General features: G+C 42.7%; 1 protein-coding gene across 1 annotated transcript in view; it reads left to right on the forward strand.

Moving 5' to 3' along the window:
* The window catches only part of NUAK1 (NUAK family kinase 1), a gene marked incomplete at its 5' end in the record, with an annotated part of 49,807 nt that overhangs the window by 15,208 nt on the left and 13,226 nt on the right, over nt 1-21,373 (forward strand). The window contains 2 exons of the mRNA XM_082479509.1: nt 9,053-9,173; nt 20,319-20,470. Of these exons, the coding sequence (XP_082335635.1) occupies nt 9,053-9,173; nt 20,319-20,470 (273 nt within the window). The remainder of the gene's footprint in view (nt 1-9,052; nt 9,174-20,318; nt 20,471-21,373) is intronic.

Consider the following 21,373-nt stretch of genomic DNA (forward strand, 5'->3'; position numbering starts at 1 on the left):
TTTTAATTGCAGTTTTGAACTGCCATTGCCTCAGGGAAATCCCCTACCCCAGTTTCTTTCCAGATATAATTTCTTATGTGCCAAAACATGAACTTCCCTTGAAAGCTTGAAGGTAGTTGGATGGGATATTTCTGAGTTATTGGACTTAGGAAAAGAGATGGTCTTCCATTGAACTGTGCATGACAACCCCAAAACTTCAACTTGGCCATTTTTTTCTCTTTTCTTTAGTCCTTCGGAATTAGATCATAAGCCTGTTTTTTTTGCAGGCTGAATTATGAACATTTTAAAGCATGAGATGTTGCATCTTTGGATATTCAGAAGGATATGGAGTTACATTTAGAAGTGAATTAGGAAAAATGTAAGCAGTCTGACTCTTTTTTTTTCCAGGAAGGTGAAGTCTGCACGTGACAGGGACTCTCCCAGGATGCCAGCTTTGGAGTCCAGTCCTGGCAGGCCACGGCTGCAAACGTCTTTAATAATCTTGTCTGGTCAGATCTCTGCTTTTCAGCAAATTGTTTGCAACCTCTGCTGCTACCAGGGCAAATTCATTTCACTGTGGACCGGGGGGGATTGAAGTGGATGCAGATTTGCGGTAATGTGCTATTAGGACAGTGGGGAGGGGTGAGGAGGGGCAACTTGAGGCAGCCCTATGGGAAACACTTCGTTATTGCTAGGGATGGTGATTACTTGCAGGATCTTTCTTCTAAAACTGGATGGTCCAATGACTTGGGACTTCAGTAATGCTGTATGAAAAAGGGTATTACTGAAGAGAGGGAGAAGTTTTTTTGGTAGATTTCTGACATGTATCTGTAAACTGTCCATTTCTGAATTCTGCAGCCTTGCCTTTTTCTCCCTGTTTTCCACATTCACTGCCTCACAATGAAGAATCAATAATCAGGTTGCTAACTTGAGTTTTTAAATGCTGTTGGAAATCAGATCTATGCTAAACCAGATGAATGTTTTTTTTTTATTCCTAGGGGTAAATCAGTCCTGAAATGATTAATACAGAGCTTTAAGATCTGTCTGGTAGTAAGGATGATTAGAGGCCAGTGTTAAATGAAGAAAGGTCTTCCAAGTAAATTTGTCAGGGGATTCATGGTGTAAATATGCCAGGCTTCATATACATAGCTGAGGATAGCGGGTACCAAACAATGAAGGGATGTAAATTTTCCAGTAAGGCAGTAGTTACTCAGGAAATGCGCTCACAAATCCTGTTAACAGGCACCATATGTGGGGGTGAGGAAAGAAGTAGAGGAAGGGTGTTGTACGTGTTCCTCCTGGCACCCACTTTGTATATGTACAGCATAAATGTGTTCATCTGGTGCCTTCTACTGCTTATTAAAACTTGGTTCCACATGCGTTCTTCTTTGTGCATAAAGGGAGAACTAGAAAGAATATAAAATCTGCTTGCCTAGTGTTTGTGATTAGTTAATTCCTCTTCACTTGATGAATCATCATTTATGATATGATAACAGCAACTCTGTCCAGCAGAACCAGAAAAGAAAAATTAAACCTAAGGTAATCATACCTTGGTTCTCCAAGAGGCACTGACACATTGCCTCAGCTTATGCAAATAACATTTTGATTTAACATTTGTCACACTGACTTGGGACTTCTAGTGCCTTGGTGCAAGAGTGAATTTTTCTACAGGTAGTGAGTGATAGAGTGGCAGTAAATCAGCTTTGGTTTTTAGAAATATGATCTATTTTAGGTGATACATTGGGAATAGGGGAATGAAGCAGAGAGGCGCATGTGTTTGCTGTGCCACACAGAGTGAGGCAGCTGTAAAAAATACCCTTGCCTCTTAAAATCAAATGAACTTGAAAGGTGCATTGCAGCGCGTGCATCCTCGCCCTTTATGTGTGCAGCTGCTGGCTTGCAACAGCAATAACAGCTTTTTCTCACTGGTAACATCCATGACACGAACAAACATGCAATGGAACAGAGTAATGAGCAGAAGCCCTGAGATTTAAATCAGCAGAGTCTCACTGGGTACAGATGGCACCGGTTATGGCTTTGAGCAACTCTCCCGATTCCTGCATATTTTGCTAACCTATCAAACAATAGAGTTGGGCCATTGATAATAAGGATTTTGTTGCATGCTTGTCTCCCAAGCAGTGTCACCATGGAGATGATCTGGCTTTTAGGATCTGACAAGTTAACAGTCTCCAAAACAATGGTATTGTGTCGACCTTACTCTTTCTCCGAAACAGAGAGCTCTCAGAGATGTGTTAGCAAAATGCACAGTGCCAGGCACAAATTTTGCTTCAACTCACCATGGCCTTTTGCCCAACTTTTCCGTGAGTGCATGAAGAATTTTCTATGACTGTGCAGAATCTTGTTCTTAGAATTGCGTGTCCTGCATGATACTGTTTATTACTGCATTTGGCCTGGAATTGGAGTCTCAAGACAGCTTTTTTTCCAGCAAACGGACACAGCAAAGAAATAATCATGTGGGAAGAGGTTCACAAGAAGTCTGCATGAGGATACCTTTGCAGAACTGTCTGGATGCTTGCTTCCCATGGCTCCTTCTTCCCACCTGGAAGGTCCTGAGGCCAGATAGGCAGTTATTCAGCCCATCCCTGCCTTTCCTTTCTCTGTTTTGTGCAACCTCTGGAAGTGCCATTTCAATGCAACTGCACTATCAGCATCCCCCTCCTTATCATTTGATTGCAGCAACCTCAGGGACCACCCAATTTCATAGCTTTGTTTCTCTTCCTCTTGGGTTGGTGATGTCTGGGCCAAGAGCCATAGGCAGAGACTCCCCTGGAAAAAACATATTTTGATGCCAGACTTTATTCTTTCTTGCTCAGCCCCATGGAGTTGGAGAAAGAACAATGTGCCTTTTCTCTCCCCACCCCTAAACATCCTCTTCTCTGCCTTTCTCTGCCCCCCTGGTTGATCCACCTATTCTTTACCTCCCCACCCCAGTTGGCACTTGGTGCATTGCACTTCCCACCTCGGAGTCTCAAAGAAAGGAAGCAGAGCTGTGAAACCGGCTGGGCTCACCCACTTCCCATTGCTGGGTGGAGATGGCCTCAGCTCACAGCTTTCAGAAAGGAGAGTTTTATGTGTATTTAACCCTCCCCTCCCTCTTCACCCAAAGAAGAAAGTTTTAAATAATTTTCTTTAAGCTGCATTTCTGACATATATCCTGGTGGCAGCAAGCTGATTTCCCTTCCTTGGGGGGGGCCTGCACTCTGTCCTGATGTAATTTTCCCAACTGTCCACAATAGTATTGCAAAAGCCCATTGGAATTTGCTCGAGCACGGGTGGTATGCGCAAGTGCTGGAACCAGATTAAAAGTCACGGCCCTCATGGTGGAAAAAAAGCAGTTTGTTCATATCTCACTGTGGTCCTAAAAATAGCCTTGATAGATAATAAAGAGTGGAAGATTGTTTTCAATGGGACTGAATGTACTGCATGCAGAAATTGCTGGGGAAGGTTCAGTGGTTTGTGTCATTCAGGTGGTCAGCCTCGGTGACGGCACTAGCCGACCTAAAAATCTGTGACTTTTGACACTGTGGCTAATTCTACCTTTGTTTACATTCACACATCTTGGCTGGAAATGAGGCAAACGTGCATTCATTAGATTAAGACAAACACATGAACTTACTTCCTGAAATCAAGAGAAACAGTTTTACACTTTGAGAAAAATACAGCTTTGTTCCTCATCCCATAGATGATGATGCCAGGAGTGACTCAGCAGCAGACACAAAGATATGATGTGGAAGTGGGCACCTACTGTCTGCTGTGCCCTTTGCCAGATGTTTAAACTTTCAGATATTTTTCTGTACGCCATGGTCTTGATCTGCCTCTGTAAAAAGAAAATTCCACCCCTTTTGCTCTGCCCAGCAGCCAAGAAACTCGTAAAGGAGGAGACACGTTTCTCTTACAGATAGGACTAAACGTACAGAAACCTTTGCAGTTGTCATCTTTTTGAAGTATTTATGGTTCAATTCAAGTTATTTGTACCAAACAAAAGCAAAGAAGCACAAAGTGTGTTGGAAAATAATATCACTACACTAGTTCAGAGGGTGAGTATATATCCTCTTTCCAGCAAATCAAGACAGGTAATTTATTGCAGCCTTGCAGAGAACAGCGTATTTCTCCACGCTTCCTGCCCAGAAAACTCTGCAAGCTGACTCATGGAGGGATGGGAAGCCAAAAGCTGTGCTCCCTCTTTTCCAATCTGCTTCCGGAAGGCAGAGCAGTGGTGGAGCAGGGGCTGTACTTGTGCAAAGATGTTTAGAAATGCCTGGCAATAGTAGAGGTTCACAACCCCCTGCTTTCTCTCCCCTGTGCCCTACGTTTTGGAGAGGGTATTCTCTCCACCTGCTTCTAAGCAGTGGCTGGTACCAGAACTGGCAGTGCAGGTGGAGGTGGTTTCAGTCCATCTCTGGTGCTCCTTTCTCCCTCTCTAACTCTGTTTGTGGGACCATGTTGCCATCAGAGCTGCGGAAGAGATACCGAGGATGTTAACTGATGTGTACAGCCAGTATCGGTCCCCGGAGGGGCCATCACATGGCCTAGTTTTGAGCCGTGACCTTGGTGCCTATGCATATATTTAACTTAATGTGTGTGAGCTATCCCAAGAAAGCCAATGGACTGCTCACGTGTGTGAAGTTAGGCATGTGCTAAAGTGTTTTGCCAGATTGGATACTCTGTCTGTAGGGGCTTTGGGTGAACCTGAACCCTTTTTGTTGGAGTGAGAGGCTTTAGATTTCATTATTAAGAATCCTATATGTTACTATGTCTGAGTGCAAGGCCTTGGAGTTATCTGAAATTCTCATTATGACAAGAAGCTAGGAAAAGTACAAATTCCTCCACTAGTAAAGTTACTAAAAATACTATAATTAAATTATCTAAGTCTTAAATCCAATCAAATATATTAAGAAAGTGTGGTAGAGGTATAAGTACAGTGTTCTGAGTGTACCAAAGGGACTAACGGCACTTTCTTTGCAGATCTTGAACTGGAATCTTTGGAGTAGTTAATGTAGGTGATGTAAAAAAGCATGTTGCGTTTGCCCTACTCTTGATTCATAGGCTGTGACCCTTAATAAATTTTGATGTTGCACACAGTGGGGCTGTTGCTTTCAGAGAAAGCAGGGAAAGTGAGCAGGCAACCAAGAAAGAAAAAAGGACCTAAAGAATGAACAAACAGGTTCTTTCATAAGGTATTTCTCAATTAAGATTATTTCTTATTAGGCTTAAGTTGTTCAGGTTCATCATGTACCATGTCTGGCAGCAGTCCTGTGAGTGGGGTTTTGAAAAACGGAGCCGGCTCTGTCTGGTGTTAAAAGCATAAGCATACTTCGAAAATGTGTTTTCTGGAGTGTATTGCTGAGTAAAATACATTTCATGAAAGAAATTCCATTGTTGATATTTTAGAATACCTAGAAGAGAGACTTGTTTTACAGCCTGTTTCCATAACATACAGCTAGGGATCTTATTTTGCTCAAAGAGATGAAAAAAAACCCAAAGCCTAAAATGCAGTCGTGACTCATAATGTTTCCGTGAAATACTAAAAAAGATACTGGACTGCTTTCTTGTTTGTGTTGGTTTTTTCACATTAGTAAACTTAAGCCCATGTACCCTGGCGACACGATCTGAGCAGACGGGTACAGGTGAAAGACACTTGGCTGGCAGAAATCCCTTACTCAGAGGGGGAGCTGGAGCAAATGCTGCCCTGCTGCTCCGCTAATCCTGCTTTGGGATGCCGCCTCTGACAGTGACTCTGCTGACAGTGATCGCTTGCTGTTTGGCCTCTTATAGAAGGTCACCGGCAAGGCTGTGCACTCCTCATAGGCTTTGAGATGTGGAGCCTGTCCACTTGGGGATCATGTAGGCCACCAGGCAGGTGGCACGGGGTAAAACGTATTTATTGAGATGTGTTCGAACCTTTCACTTCTCTGAGGCTCTTTTTGAGGGGAAAAATAGCAGTTGAACGTGGGGAAAGGTATCAGAATTCAGCCTTTAGCAATGGGATGATTTTTTGAGCAAGGCACGCCTGTGATGTGTTGCACCATTTGGGAGGGAGATGCAGGCAGCAATTTCTGAGATGCTACTGTCCTTGTTTCCTCTAAGAGTCACATCGGCTTTCTGTTTTGATTTCCTCATCTCCTAAAAGCAGATAAATAGTGCGGTTTCACTACTTGCTGGCCAGGTTTTAATTAATAAACAGCTGCACTGTGATTTGAGCATGCTCGTTTGCTGTGTTAATAGACAGTGATATTATTTTGTTCATACATGCGAGTGTCTGAAACCTTGCTCCGGTACGGAGTGCTCATACTGGTAACATGCTGTGTGCCCTGGCTAAGGGGCATCGCCTCCCCCACAGCACACTTGCAGTTTGTCAGGGTTGCAGGGTATGGTCTGAGCGCGGGCAGGTGGATGCTTAGCAGGATCTGTTGACACCGCTGGAGTTAATATAGTTCACACCTGCCGAGTGTCGTTCCCTGCTTCTAAATGCTGGTCACTGTGATCTGAAGTAGCTGAGGGAGGGAGGAGAAAGTCTTGGAGAGATGTGTTTGACGTGCGTTCCCTCCTTATGTTGGGGTGAGGTCTTGCAGCCTGGATGTCACTGACAAAGTCCCAAGTACTTCGGCTGGGCTGCTGAATTTTACCCCTGCAACTGGGAAGTGATGTTTTCAAGAGAGCTTAAGTACCATCTTCAAAATTTGGTTAAACTTTTAGGAATAGCCCTTATAAATTAAGGTTCCTAGGTGCCTTAACTGCTTTTCAACATGAGTTGTGAGACTAAACTCTCTGGTCCTGTTGAAAAATATGTTCCCAAGCAACACATCTGTTTGCATTTGAAGATTAATCCAAACATATATTCACAGAGTGCTGCCGTGCTTTTCAATCACATTTGCATTTTTGTATCTAAAAATACATGTTTTCACATGTGCAATTATTCCATGGAGGCCATTTGCAGTAATTACATGTAGACTTACAAAAGTCCTGTCTGTGAAGCACAGAGTCAAGTTAGTAGGAGGTTGGCATGCCCTCTGGGGTGCCGTTATTACTTTACCAGCCATGAATGGCGAAGAATTTGCTCCCCGTTGTATATTTGACAATGAAACCCTTCTTAAATTCTTCCTCAGCGCCAAGTACAAGGCTGTCTTTTAATAAAAAATGTGTTTTTACCCATGTCTATATTTATTTCTTGCAGGAATGCATATGCTGCTCCAAGAGCCACCCACATCCTTCTTGTATACAGGGTGTATTTGCATTTGCAGCCTGTCCCAGTGCAAACATGGGAAGGGGGAAAAATCCAACCTAATCTTTAGTGTTAGTTGCCTTCTCCATCTCTAGAATTGCTTGGAGATTATCTTGATCACTCATTCGATTAAAAACTGTTGTATTACCTTTTCTAGAAATATGTGCCATGTAGATAAGACCATAGTTATGTGGTTACTTTTAAAATGTCTATACCAAATATTTGGATTGAGAGGAAGAAAAGAATGGTTTTGGTTTTGTCATGCAAATTGGTTTGTCCCTTGAGTTCTACTTTTTGTTCTGCTGTCCCAAAGTAGTATAGCACTTGAGCATGAGCTTAATTTTAAGCATGTGCTGAAATCTTTGGGAAATCAAGGGGATGGGGCATGTGCTTAATGCTTTTTTGAACAATGTTGCTTTTCAGAGTTGAAGGCTTTGTAGGAAACCTGATCCTTTAAACTAGCTCCTGTTTATGTATGTTTCACTTTTATAATATTATAAGTTTTTCCCTTCTTTCTTCAATATCCTCGATGCTACATCATATAATGAAAACAATAACGGTCATGCCACTTGCAATTACTGAAGTAGGCGGTGAAATTATTTTTTTCTGAAGGAACTAGGAAAATCACATAAATCACAGATTTACAAATGTTTTCCCAGGAGAGGTCCACAGTAGTTGGCTGCATAGAATGACAAAAGTTTTGTTTACCCATAAAAGGGTGGTCATCTCAGCAGGTCAGTGATGTTTTTCAAAGATGTATTGTTGATTTTAAACTAGCTAGTAATTTATTCCTTGAACTCTGGCTTACAAAAATAAAGCACAGCAAATATTGAGTATACTAAAGGCTGTGCTGCCATTCAGTATGCACAATGCCCTCACCTTCCCTCTCCCACCAGCTTCTCTCCATTGTTGGCTTGTGTGTTTCTCATAGGGCATGAGCTGACCTCTGCAATTATTTATGGTGTTGTTCAGATAAGCCCTTTTTTCACAGGCAACACACATACACACACTCACAAGGGCTGTTACAATTTGAACCTATATTGCAAGTTCAGCTATCACTTCCTCTGTTCCCACCCTGCCTTTTGGAAAGATACCCAGTCACATGATGTGCTTGAAAAAAGGTTGCTGATTGAGGAAGGATGCAGGAAGGATATGGTTTTGCAGTGATTGCATAAGTGCTGTGTAGGACCTGAAAGCCTTGGGTTTATATGAGGACGAGTTTAGATGTGAATTTCAAAGATTGATTTCTTCCGATTTTTAAATAAGTCATAACTCCTGAGCAGTTTGCCAGCTTTAGAGAACCATGGAACAACCCGTGTTAATGTGATCCTCAATGTTTTGACGTGGACAAATAAAAATTTGTAATTGGCACCCTAGGTTCCCTGCCTCCATTCCATCAGAGATCTCAACCTTCTTTCAGAGAAATTGTCTCCAAAGCTTCTGTTTGAAATTGTCAGGCGCAATCATGTCTAAGCAAACGTACTTCCCATCAAAATCTTTTGGGAGTTTTGCCATTTGCCTCAGACAGAGAGTACTTAGGCTAACACAGAGATCCTTCCAAAAGATGCTGCGTTTCCCCTCAGTGAAGTGCTAGTCTTCAGAGGACCTGAAGACCCTAAAACCTCATGTCACCCACTACTGTAATGGGAGTGTATTTATTGCTATAAAATGAAAGTGCTGGGGCATGGAGGTTTGTATTTTAAAGCTTTGTTTTGGTCATTCCATGTTCTGCCAACATCTAACATCTGTATTTATTTTTTGAACTCTCCTTAATGGATTATATGCATCTGTTCAGTTCCAAGAATAATGCTTGATTTCCTGAATTTATAGGTTGCAATAAAATCCATTCGTAAGGACAAAATTAAGGACGAACAAGATATGGTTCACATCAGACGGGAGATTGAGATCATGTCATCCCTCAGCCACCCTCATATCATCACCATATATGAAGGTTAGTGAATGCGATTCTCCTTCCTGACTGCTGTTACATTCTTGTAGACCTGATGTTCATGTTTCTTGAGATCGTGCACCAAACAGACTCTTACTCCTAGTGTAACCCTGTTTTGAGCACTACCTTCTCTCTGAACCACCAGTGTTTCACAGATGCATAAGCCTTTGCCTGGGGGAGCTCCTTCATGTGTGACTTACGCACTGCGTCCATGGCAGGTGGGAAATTGTTGCATGTATCACTTCATCTCCTTGCTCCCGTTGGACAGTTCAGTTTAATTTCACCCTCACTCACACTCCAGCCCGATGTCTGCTTATGTCCCCAGCCTCTAAACCAGTCCTCGTATGCTTTATTTTCGCTGGAGTGCACAAGACCATTCTCATCTGCTCTAGGCCTTCGGTCTTCCCTTACCTGCTGGTCAGTCTTGCTGGTTCTGTCATCGCTGCTTTTTTTACCCTGCATCCCAGCATCCCCTTCCTATCCACCTCTGCATGCTTTCCTGTCAGTCTGGTCTCTGGCTTATGGTTCCTGTTTCTTCATCCTGTCTTTTCCCTCTAACTCCTTTCTTCCTGGGACACAGCTGGGAAGCCTGCTAATTCCTTCCTCCGGGAGCTGCTCCCTGCTCCCACAGCAAGGAGCAGGAAGCCAGGGGCATTCCTCCCCGATTTGCCTGTTTGTTTGTTTATATATTTATAGAGTGTCACTCTGTAGTAAAATCTCCTCCTCCTTCCTTCCTTCCTTCCTCAAGTAACATCCCAGCTCTAGCTCTAGCTGGGATGTTCAGGCCGGGTACGTGCTAAAAGACACCGTCTGGCTGAGAGGTCTGCTGCCATGAGGAGGGCAGCCGCATGGCGGATCCAGGCTGTGGGTTCCAGAGGTTTGGAGGGACCTGGGTTGGGCAGCCTCATCCCCGGGGATCACCTCTTCCCCTATGTGCAGAACAGGCAGCCGAAATTTAGCCCTACATATTTACACACCCATGAGGTAAACGCACAAGGTGATGATATGTATATGGCAGCTCTGCTCTGAGAGTTGATATGACTGATTAAAACGAGCTGGCTTGGAGTACTGTTACAGTATCGCATATTGAGTTATTCAAAAGCATGTTCTTTTACTTGAAAAGAGATGAATATCTGTCTTTTTATTGAATAAACTCATAACAGGATCTGGGAACAGAAAAGGGGAGGGATGCTGTGTCAGCATGTGGGTTGCAAATGGAACAAAAGTTATTTCAAATGTGCACGGGAACTCAGAAAGAAAAAAAGATTAAGCATGCTGAGGTCCTTTGACCAATTGCCCTTCTCGTCCTTACTTTAAATAGTTTTTACTGAGTTAAAACGTTTGTAAAAGTTAAAAAGATTACAGCATTTTTTAAGAAGCAGACAATAAAGTCCTGTGGGAGCAAAACTTTCCCCTCTGGCCCCGTGGGGGGAGGAGCAGTGCTTCTGCAGCGGAGCCGGTCAAACTCAGTGATGGAGTGTTCATCCTGTCTGCAGGGAGGCAAGCGCCTACAGCAGGTGATATGGTCCTCTTGTGGTCTGACAGCCAGCAGCAGGACTTTGCAGTGGCAAACCTGGAGGCAGTTTTTTCTCTCATTTCTGGGAAGTTTTCCATTCTGTTACTGGTTTGCTTCCTTTTCTTTTTTCTACAAAGCAGAGCAGCCTTTCATGGCTTCTTATGTTTAATTCCTGGCCTGAAGGGATGGGCAGTGGAAGTCAGATTCTTGGTTGGACTTGTGTCCATTGGAAGGAGTTACATAGAGCAGAGCTATAGCAGCTCTACAGCCTGTCCAGCCTTTCCAAGCAGTCAGTCAGTATTTGACTGTTAGCAGCTGACAGTGTTACTTAGATATTGTAGCACTGAGAAAACGTGTGGTTGCACAGCTGAATCCAGAGGAGCAGTTACAGACTGCCCAGACATCGGGATGTGAGCTCAGGGATCCGTAAGTGTGTGCTTCACTTTAAGCTGAAGTGTACTTGTAGTGAAGTTAAGGGACTGCATCTAGGACTGAAGTATTTGTATCCTCTTGAAGTTGAATTTTAAACACATGGCTGTTCCTCTTGAGTGATGCATAAAGAGTGGTAATACTGCTATCCTCTGACACAAAATGTTGAAGTTATTCAATCCTCAGGGACGGGCTTAATCTCACCAAATTTAAGACGTCCAACATTTAGGCAGTTGGTGTACTCTGGAAATCTAGTTTCCCTCTCTAGTCAAGAGAGATCAGCATCTACGCAGGGTGGTTTGCTCCCTCCTGGGAGATATTTTTTCAGATAGGTGGGATAAATGACATACTGGAGGCTCCTGTTGGCTATAGATGGAGTCTAGCTGACTAACTTAGATCAGATGCTTAACTTTTAAACTGAAGCCACCCCACAGATATTTTTCTCCTCTCTCACGAATTTTTACTGTGGGTTTTCAGACTGCCACTGCACGTCTGACAGCACTTTCTGTAGGTGCCAGGTTGCACAGATCTACCTGGCATGGACAATGCTGTATCTCCCCATATCTTTGAAAGCTCTTTGAATTGCATTTACAAACATGTGTTTTCCTTAAGTAGGATCCTTGTTTAGGTATCCTTTTGACCTGCCTGCTTAAAAGCAATTAACCTCTGAATTTGTCAACTTGATGTAAACACAAGCTTATCTTTTTTTTTTTTTTTTTTTTTTTTTTGATACTGAGCAAATTCAGAAGTGTGGAAACAAAGCTTTCCAGTTTAGAGATATTTTTTTGTAACCTAATCAAAAGGCACGTACCTTGCCATTTACTGTGAGGGCAGACCTACAGTTGTGACTCCAAAGAAATTCCATCCTCTCAGCAGGGCTGTAATTGGCAATCTGTCGAGGGCGGCTGTGAGGGAAATGCTCTTTCAAGTGACTTTAAATTCCTTGAAAGGGACTGGATAAATGAAGCTGGCTTTGCTAGCAGTGTTCTGATTTCAGCACATAAATTTTAATTTATAGAATAATGCCTCTGTCCATTCATCTGTCTGTCTCCCCCCCACCCCACCTTCCCCTGCCCTATTTCTTTTTTGCCTTGAAAACTCCAGGATTTGATAATAAAGCCTTTGAGAGCTAACATATTTTTCTAGGGGTAGCCTGAGTGCAAAATCTATCCCATCTGGCAATACTTTATAAAAGTTAAACCAGGGAAAGAGCATCAGGCCTGATTCTGCAAACATTTAAACATGTGTTGGACCAATCATGAGAGTGAAGTTACACTTGGTACATTCAGGAGTGAGTTCTTGAGTCTTTGTAGTGTGAAATACAGTGCCTACGTGAGTGTTTCTGTGCTGGAAGAGTTGTCCTTGGTCAGCATAACCTTATAGAAAAGTCCACCCATTTGCAAAATGCCTTTAAAAATCAACAGATTATTAGCTAATATGTTTGTAGAAATAGCTTAATGAAGATATTCCCTGAGGAATGAATAAATATTAGGATCACAATTTGGTGTCCATGGAACATGATGGCATTAATGTGAACGAGTAACTGAAGGAAAGCACATGCTGAAATGCTTTGCTGGTTTGGGACCAGGATGCGTAGAACAGTGCTGGACCCTTCACAGCAGCAAGGCACAACAAATGGATTTCCCATGTGAGGGGGACTTCCTACTTTTTTTTTTTTTTTTTTAGGTTGCATTTTTGGTACTCTTAAGAAAAAGCACAGAGATTCTTTGTCATGTATCTACCAGTCCACAATGAGTTGATCTAGGTTGCATGCTTTGGTTAATCAGGAAACTGGTTCATCTCTTCTGTACTTTCAAATCCCAAATGGAAGAAGGTCTGACAGTGCTTAATGGTGGTGGCATAGTATTTCACAATGCTCACCTTTCTTGCCAAATACATGTTCAGTCTCACACTTTGTGCCAGACTTCATGCAACAGAAAGCAAATGCATGCTTGGTGCTTCAGGCACGCGTAGGCCTGTCTCCAGTGCAGGGCTCCTTGAGTTGTGTCAGTCAAGTCACCATGTCATCAACAAAAGCGCCGCTTTGCCGAAAATCTGCCTGAGTGGCATCAGGCAAGGTGCGCGGGTGTGAGCCATTGCTGACAAACTCTGTCCCCCGTCAATGCCAGCTCAGGGAATTGTCCCCTGCTGTTGGCTGCAGTGTGCAACCTGGGATGGGTTGGGCAACTGGGGACCAAGGAGGCAGCTCACACCTCCTGTGGGCTTGTGCATGGGCAGAGTTATGTGTCTCTGGCTGACGGGGCTGGGGAGGCAGTCCCAGCCTCTCTCCCAGCCTCTGCTATCTCCTGGTTTTCAGACGTAATCAAAGCAAACTTTGGTGCCTAATGACCTCATCTCTTCTGTGTGCAAAACACCTGAAAAAGTCAACAGTCCCTTAAAACATCACGTGGACAACTGGGCTTTAAACAAGAATGATGAAAGTTGGAAAGCTGGAATGATTTTTTTTTTTTTTTTATTTAGCCAAGACAAAGTACTTCAGCAGTGACACCATTTATCCACATTTCTAATTGGTTTCCTCTAATTATGTAGGCTTTTGACCTTCGAGTGCTTTATTCCCATTGTTTTCAGTTGATAACATCCAAGAACATAAAGTAATATTTCAAGTGTCTGGCGATAGTAATGAAACAAGTGTAAACAAACTTAACTCTTTAGTTACTGTACCCCACCTTTATGAATTTCCTGTCATTCAGGGTGATCGCCTAAACAACACTTTGTCAGACATCACATGAACTCAAATGCATGAGATCACTGGCAGGTTCGATTCAGATGTCAATTCAGATAAATTTCTGTCTTTCCATTTATACAGTCCTCCCACTGCAATGTAAATGTTTGCTTGGCTGAAGTTCCTCAGTAATTTGTAATCATAATTTTAAAAAAAAAAAGGGGGAACTAGCTCTTGTACTCTTTGCTGAAACAAAAGACAATTAATGTAACATGCTATTGTGGCCAAATTAGCAACTCTCGTTTTTCCTTCCTTTTTAAAGGTGCATCAAAATCTGCATATGCTCAATCTCATTCTCTGAGAAACAACCTCAGCAAAGATAATAGTTCTCATTCTGATTTAATCTCCTCACTTGGGAGTAAATTCTAGCATGCTGTCTGATTTAAAATGATTATTGCAGGATCTTAACTACATTCCTTTAATTTAAGAGGAGATGCAATTCAGCTGAAAAAGGCCATAATTCAGGAAAACAATTTAACACAGCTTAGCTTTAAAAGACATACTTTATATCTTGCTATCTTCAATTATAATTAAGCATATGTATAAATTTATGCACATGCATACAAGTGGTTTTCTACATTGGACCTTGGATATTTTCATGTCTGCTGTATGGTCTATTAAAAATAATCATAAAATAATAGTAAAAAAAAAAAAACAAAAACAAACCAAAAACGCCAAAGGGCTGTAAAGTTTTCAAAGCAGTCGAGAACACAGAATACACATCAGGCTGAATTTCTAAGGTAAAAAACATTTTTCAGTACCCTCATCTCTTTTTGAAGAATAATTCGTGCCTTATTACACAAGTGAAGTAATTGGGTCATACATGACTTTTCTGAATGAAAAGGTTATTCTAGTCTGCATCTTCAAAATTAAAAACAAACTTGCTTGTTCTTTTGATTTGGCTGACCTTTAATAAAAGAGCATTTTGTAGCAGTGGAAAGGTACTTCTGTCTGCGGCTGTTAGGAGAGTAATAAAAATACCGCTGAATGGAAAGACACCAGATGGAAGGAATGTCAACATACTGGAACTAATTTAGGAGATTGCTCTGATAGAGAGCAAAGGCATGAGGAGAATTCAAATGGTTCCAGTGCGAAGAGATTGGCCGTCCCTCTTAAACTAACAAACTAAAATCCTTACCCCAGGGTTACATGTAAACCAAATGGAATCAACCCACAAGGAGGTAGTCCATTAAGGGATGGTGGGGGGGAATCCAGTGCCCTCGGCACTCTGTCTGACTTTAGCATCCTGTAAGCTTGGAGGAAGGGCAAAAGCATTGTGCTTTCTTTTGCTTTTTTAATTCAGTAGTAAATAAGTCCAAAGCAAACTGTCCTAATAGAGAGGTGTACAACGTACTATTAAATCTTTTTGCCTGGTGTTTACAAAACCATGCTCGTGTGGGCTTTCAACACTTTTAGGGTGAAGTCCATTTTCAGGAGCATTTAAGATGGGTAATGAGTATGTTCATCCAGTGTTAAATTTGTCCCGTGGAATTTCAGCAGTGATGACTCTGATGTAGCTAAAGGGAAGAATTTAGCGGTAGGATTGAAAAGAAAAGAGTGCTGATCAGCAAGAGGTCCCTACGCAACCAGTGCTATTTGGAAAATGGAAAGCTGTAGACAGAAACTGAGTTCATCATTTCATGGCCTCTAAATATAAATAAGTGGAGAGATTATATCCAAGAATTATTGCTATAGTAGAACAGCCTGTGAAAGAGACAGATTGTTGATGTTACAAAATGTACTTTGTCTCAGATATGTCTTTGGTAGTGAGAAGTGAAGTTCTTTCCCAGTTTTCACATTTATATTCTTCAATGAGCTCTGAAGCCAGCAGATTTGGTTTCAATTATCAGCCTAGAAGTGTAGAACTGTCTGTCATTTTTTGGTTGTGTGTGTTTTTGGTGTTTTGTTTTTTTTTTTTTTTTTTTTTTGAAATAACCAAACAAACACGTTAGAGTTAAGGAGGGAGTTTAAAGAAAAGCTGTAAGAAATCTTTCTTTGACCACTGCATCTTAAGCACCCGTTGCTGCTTGGGTGGAGTAGTTGCTCTTAGCCCCTTCTAAGGCTCTTGGGATGAACAGACCAAGCCCAACCAAGCTTGTAGCCTACTGGAAAATGCTGTTTCTCCACATTGCTGTCCCCCATGTCTTAGTACATGAACACAATACTCTTGCATGTTGTTCCTCGCACCTTATGCTATATCCCATTCCTGCTCCCTGGTTCCTGATGTGCTCTCACAGTGCTGTCCTTCCCTTCTCCCCTGTGGCCAGGTGAAAGTGTAGCCATCTCAGAAGTCAATACTTCACCCTGCAGGCTCTGTCTGCAAAGGAGTGCTAGCATTTTGCAGCCACTGCTACCCTGCACTGCTTGACTGCTGTGGCTGAGATAGTGCATCATCCCTCCCACCACACCGAGGTCTTGCTGCAGCTCTCCCAGCGTAACTCCGCTTGCAGAGTGGTGGAAACAAATACAGTGGCTCAGAAATAAATGACGCGCAGGTCGTAGCAAGCATTTATCCTGCTGCTGTCTCCTCTAATACATGGAGCTCATGCCTCATATCTAAGCAACCCCCATATCTTGATTTGTGATTGACAGAAGATCTCTCCACCCATCTATCTGGGTGTTGATACTGACAGTTCTCCACTTATCTTACTTAGCCAGCTCTGTTTGCAGAGTGTCGATGGTTTGAAAGAAGCAAGAGCAGCCCCACCTTTCTTATACATAACCTCCCTCCTTCCCTTGACCTTGGTCAGGGTTGAGGAGCAGGCTCGTACGACATGGCTGTCCCATCAGTAGCAAGCTGCAGGGCATTCCTGGGGGGCAGTATCTTGCAGGAGCCGTGCTTCTCTGTTGGCAGTAGCTGCAGCCGGGGTTCAGGCACACTTCTAGGCGGGGGTGAGTTTCAGAATGAATATGCAGTAGGATGGCAGGTAATAAATCATCCACAACGAAAACAAAGAGTGAACCAAGCAGTCCCAGAAGCTATATGGAGGCAATCCGTCCGTCATCAGCCCGCAGGTTACGGCCCAGGTGTTAACAGGGCAGTATATTTATTACCTCATTATTATTTGCAGTAAGTCAGTCCAGCCTTTAATTAATGCCCTTTTCTCTTCTTCGAGCCATTGGCCACAATGCTTTCTTGGAGCATATGTTTATGAAACTGCTTACTGTGCTCAGAAGGGAAATTCAGAAGTGTCTGTATGAAGCCTGCCTGGCATCCTGACTGCTGCTGTGAAAATTCATGGTGTACGTGGCTGATAGTCTGAGACTTGCCAGAATACCACCTTGTCACGAGCCTGATTGTTTTGACCACTACATTCCTCTTTAAGACTGTGTGTGTGTAGACATAAATCCTACTGCCTTTCCACTCCCTATTCCTTCCGTGGCAGCTCCCATTTAAGATGTTTTTGTCTGCTGTTCAGTTCCCTCTCCGCAGAAAAGTAGCTGCCTGCCCTCATGAGGTTCAGCTGATACAATGGAGATGCTCTAAACTGAAATGATGCAGTTGTAAAAAAATACCTCTTGCCTCCCTGGAAAAAAAAGATTCTCCATTCACCTCTGCTCCTTGGTGAACAGATACATTGCGGTTCAATTCTGTAATCGCTCAGCTATGATGATGCCAAGGAGGCCTCTGTAATGTCATCTAAGGCTAAGGGTAGCGTTCTACTCATAATTCTCCCTCATGAAGAAAAAAATGTGCCGATTTGACATGAGTATGTTGGCAAACTGAAACTCACATACGAGTTACTGGGGTGCTTCTATTCTCATTGACTGTAGTGCAGTTTTCTGACAAAAATTCAAAATTTGGAACAGTGATTTATGCTTCCCTAAGTTCAGTTTTAAGGTATTGTCTCAGTTTCCTAGAGTGCATAAGAGAAAATTTGAAATGGAAAGTACCTTCAAATGCACATTCCTCCAAACCAAGTGCTTTCCGCTTCATTTCTGTAGAAATGCAGGAAAATGTGGCTCAATCAGAACTTGTATTAAAATGGCAAATTTTAGTCCAGAAAAATTAAATTTTGGAATTTAAAACTTTAGAACATCAAGGATTATTTGAGAAAGCTCTCATGACTGAGTGCTGAAGGCAAAACTTAAATAAAAACACTGTCTGGAAGAACGTTCCATTGCAGCAGGGCTGTTATTGCTGTTATTGTCATCATCGGCACTGAACACCTGGTAGGGTATCAGCAATTGGGCGAACAGGAAGAGCCGAGGGCCCCTTCGTCCCCATCTGTGCCCCTCTGGGGAGGTGAACGTCTCCCTGAGCTCAGGGTGGTCATCGGCTGGTACTGCTCAGGGTGTGCACTTGCACGAGAGTCCACTGAGATCAGTGGTGCCACGTGGGGACTTCACCTATATGTGCGTAGTATAATAAACCTTAAGTCATTAAATCAGCTGAGATTTGGGGGGGATTGATGTTGTTTTGTTTTGTTTTAAATCAAATCGCTTAAATAAGAGCATTTTTAGTGATTTTTCTCAGCTTACTGAAGCTATTTCTTTTTGTCTTCCTAAACAACCATGTATCTAACAAGCCTTTCCAAGCTTAGAGAAATGAGTGTGTGCATTACTGCTTTATTGGTAACACATCACAGCACTTCCCTATATGACACAGGGCATGTTCCAGTTTTCCCAGACAATATCAGTCTGTCATTCTTGGAGAGGATACTGTAAGTATAATCCATCCAGAGACGGCTCTTCCAGTTTCCGAAGTTTATTGCTAATGAGGATGCACATAGGATGTAATCACTGGCAGGAGCCTCTGCTTCGGGGTACAGTGAGGCCAGCAGACAAGTAAGCGGCCAATTTTATCTGGCTGTTCGCTCTCCCTTTTATCAGAGCTGTTTGGCTGGGGTTCAGGGGTGTTAGAGGGAACTGCAGAGGCTTTGGCTTGTAGACTTGAGTGACAAGGTGTGAGAGGACATGAGACAAAGCCTAAGAGCAGCAAATATCCGCGTGTTGAGAGAGGCTGCTTCGCATTTCACTGCAAAAGCTGAAGGTTGTTTTTGTGTGCTTTTTTGTTTTAAAAAGAAAAACACTATGAGACTACTAGCTGAGCTTTGCTGAAGAGATACGGGAAGGCATCATTCCAGTAGGGCTGGTCAAAACTAGCATCCGTTTGTAATAACCCCTGTAACCTCATTAACTTGCAGATGCTTTTCTGCCAGTGTGAACTGGCCTCAGCAGGCTGCTGCCACAGATAAAAAGAGAAGGAAAATCACCATGTTTTAATACGAGCAGTGGTTATTTATGGCAGGTGCAGGAAGTTTCCAGTGCGTTGCAGAGGATTTTCAGTGTCAGAAGGGAAAGGCTATTTAGCGGCCAGGGCATTATGGCAATTCGAGACTACTCACAGCCTGCTTTACTAGATTAAGTGTTCAGTTATTTGCAACTCCCAGTGAAGTCCTTGACAGCATGTGGCACAGAGTACCCTCAGCCCCAAAGAACAGTCAAGTTGTGATGTGTATTAGATGAACGTTCCTTGTACTGCCTACGTGAGAGCTGCGCACTGCTGCCAGCTCTGCGCAAGTGGCAAATGATGTATCTACAGCATGCAACGGGACATGCGGAAGAGGCAGGAGATAAGTAAGCTTGAGGGTGGATTGGGTGCACGAGGTGGGGTGCAGAGCCATACTGACAAGCTCTGGAGACATTGCAGCCACGGCTAGCTCAGGTGTCTGTGCACACCATGCTGTTGCACAGATTTGGGCTGGAAGTGGATGCATGCATCAATTGACTTGTTGGATTTTGGTGGTAGGTGAAAGCCAACCAACAGTCGTTATAAGCCAAATGGCAGTTCTGCATCAGCCAGTTGTTCAAGACAAGGTTTATTATGCCTTTTATTAACCCTTTCCAAATGATGTGATAGCTCATGTTTCCTTCAGTCCTCTGGCCTCAAGAGGACTACTGGTAAGAGGCAGTCCCTGTTGGAGCTGGGGTTAGTATTCAGATGTCACTGGGACAAAAGCCCACCTGACCTCATTAGGATCAAGTTGACTTTGCCATCCTGTGAGCCCATGTTATAGAGGCAAAGACCTTCTTTCATGTAGCTGTATGAAAGTGACAATAGCCTCAACTTCCTTCTCTTGTTCTGAAATGTTGTAAACTTCCTTGAGGTTGTTGAGGCCCCATTCCTGGAGGTGTTCAAGGCCAGGCTGGACGTGGCCTCGGGCAACCTGGTCTAGCAAAGGTGTCCCTGCCTATGGCAGGGGGGTTGGAACTCGATGATCTTCAAGGTCCTTTCCAACCTAAACCATTCTATGATTCTGTGATTCCTCTGGAAAAGTTTAGCTTTGCAGCTTGCTTTTTGCGGTGGGGTTGGTAGTATGTCTCTCCAGGCTGCGGTGATGGCATAGGATGTGTTTGGTCATCCTAAGTCGTCTTCACTAGTTCAAGTGTCAGTTTTCAAATGCATTGAATCAACTGTGGTATTTTGTGTTCTTTTTTTTTCTTTTATCCTGTGTAGTGTTTGAGAACAAAGATAAGATTGTGATCATCATGGAGTATGCAAGTAAAGGAGAGTTGTATGATTACATCAGTGAGAGGCGGCGACTGAGCGAAAGAGAGACAAGACACTTCTTTCGACAAATAGTCTCTGCTGTACATTACTGCCACAAGGTGAGCAAAGGATTTGATATTAAAAATGCTATTTGAAGGCTGAGTAGTGACATATATTTCAAAGCATGTCTGGGGCAACAGCATTCATTATTAAGTATGACAGCATGTGATTATATCAGCACAACTTTCATTAAAACTGCTACAGTAGTTCACTGCCTGTTTTTAATGACTGAGGATGTTTTTCTGTGTTATGGCAGATACCAGCCCCTCCCTTACATTAGACCTACATTGCATTTTTGCCTTGGCAATAATTCTCCTGACATTAAAAAAAATAATTAACAACATAAACTAGAAAGGGCACCTCACAGAACTTCTACAACATTGTTATTAATACAATCAAATTAATTATAGTTTGCAATTTGAATATGCAAGTGAACAACTTTAGAATAGGAGATAAAATATATGAAAGGGAAAGGTACGGGTGTTAATGTATGAGCTTTAGCATGTACTCATTCTGGATACACAAACCCAACTTTTCCAGATGTAGCAGAAGCACTAGAAAGATAACCTTTGCTAATGAATTTATCCATCATGGTACCCACTAGAATGACAATTTAAGCAATTAAACCCAAGGTAGCTGACTGGCTCTCATCACGCACCTTTTATCCCTGCTTATGAACCAACTGCACAGAGCCGAAACTTGCATGAGGCTGAAGGCAATGAGCAGCTAACAATTTTTAATTTGAATTCTTCAACACTTTAATCTCCACTTGAATTTTGATAAACAAGGACGGTTTTCAAAGTCCTCTCTGTGCCGCACTGAAAAGCTGCAGCGCCCTTTTCTGTGCAGTTGTTTTTTTTCCAATTTTCTTTAAAGAAGGCACTGACCTAAACCCAGCTTATTCAGTTCCATCCCTAACATTTACAGTCCTTGAGGATTATAACTCCCCTGATCCACGTGGC

This window comes from Vanellus vanellus, assembly GCF_965231255.1.
Source record: "Vanellus vanellus genome assembly, chromosome: 1".
NCBI lineage: Eukaryota > Metazoa > Chordata > Aves > Charadriiformes > Charadriidae > Vanellus > Vanellus vanellus.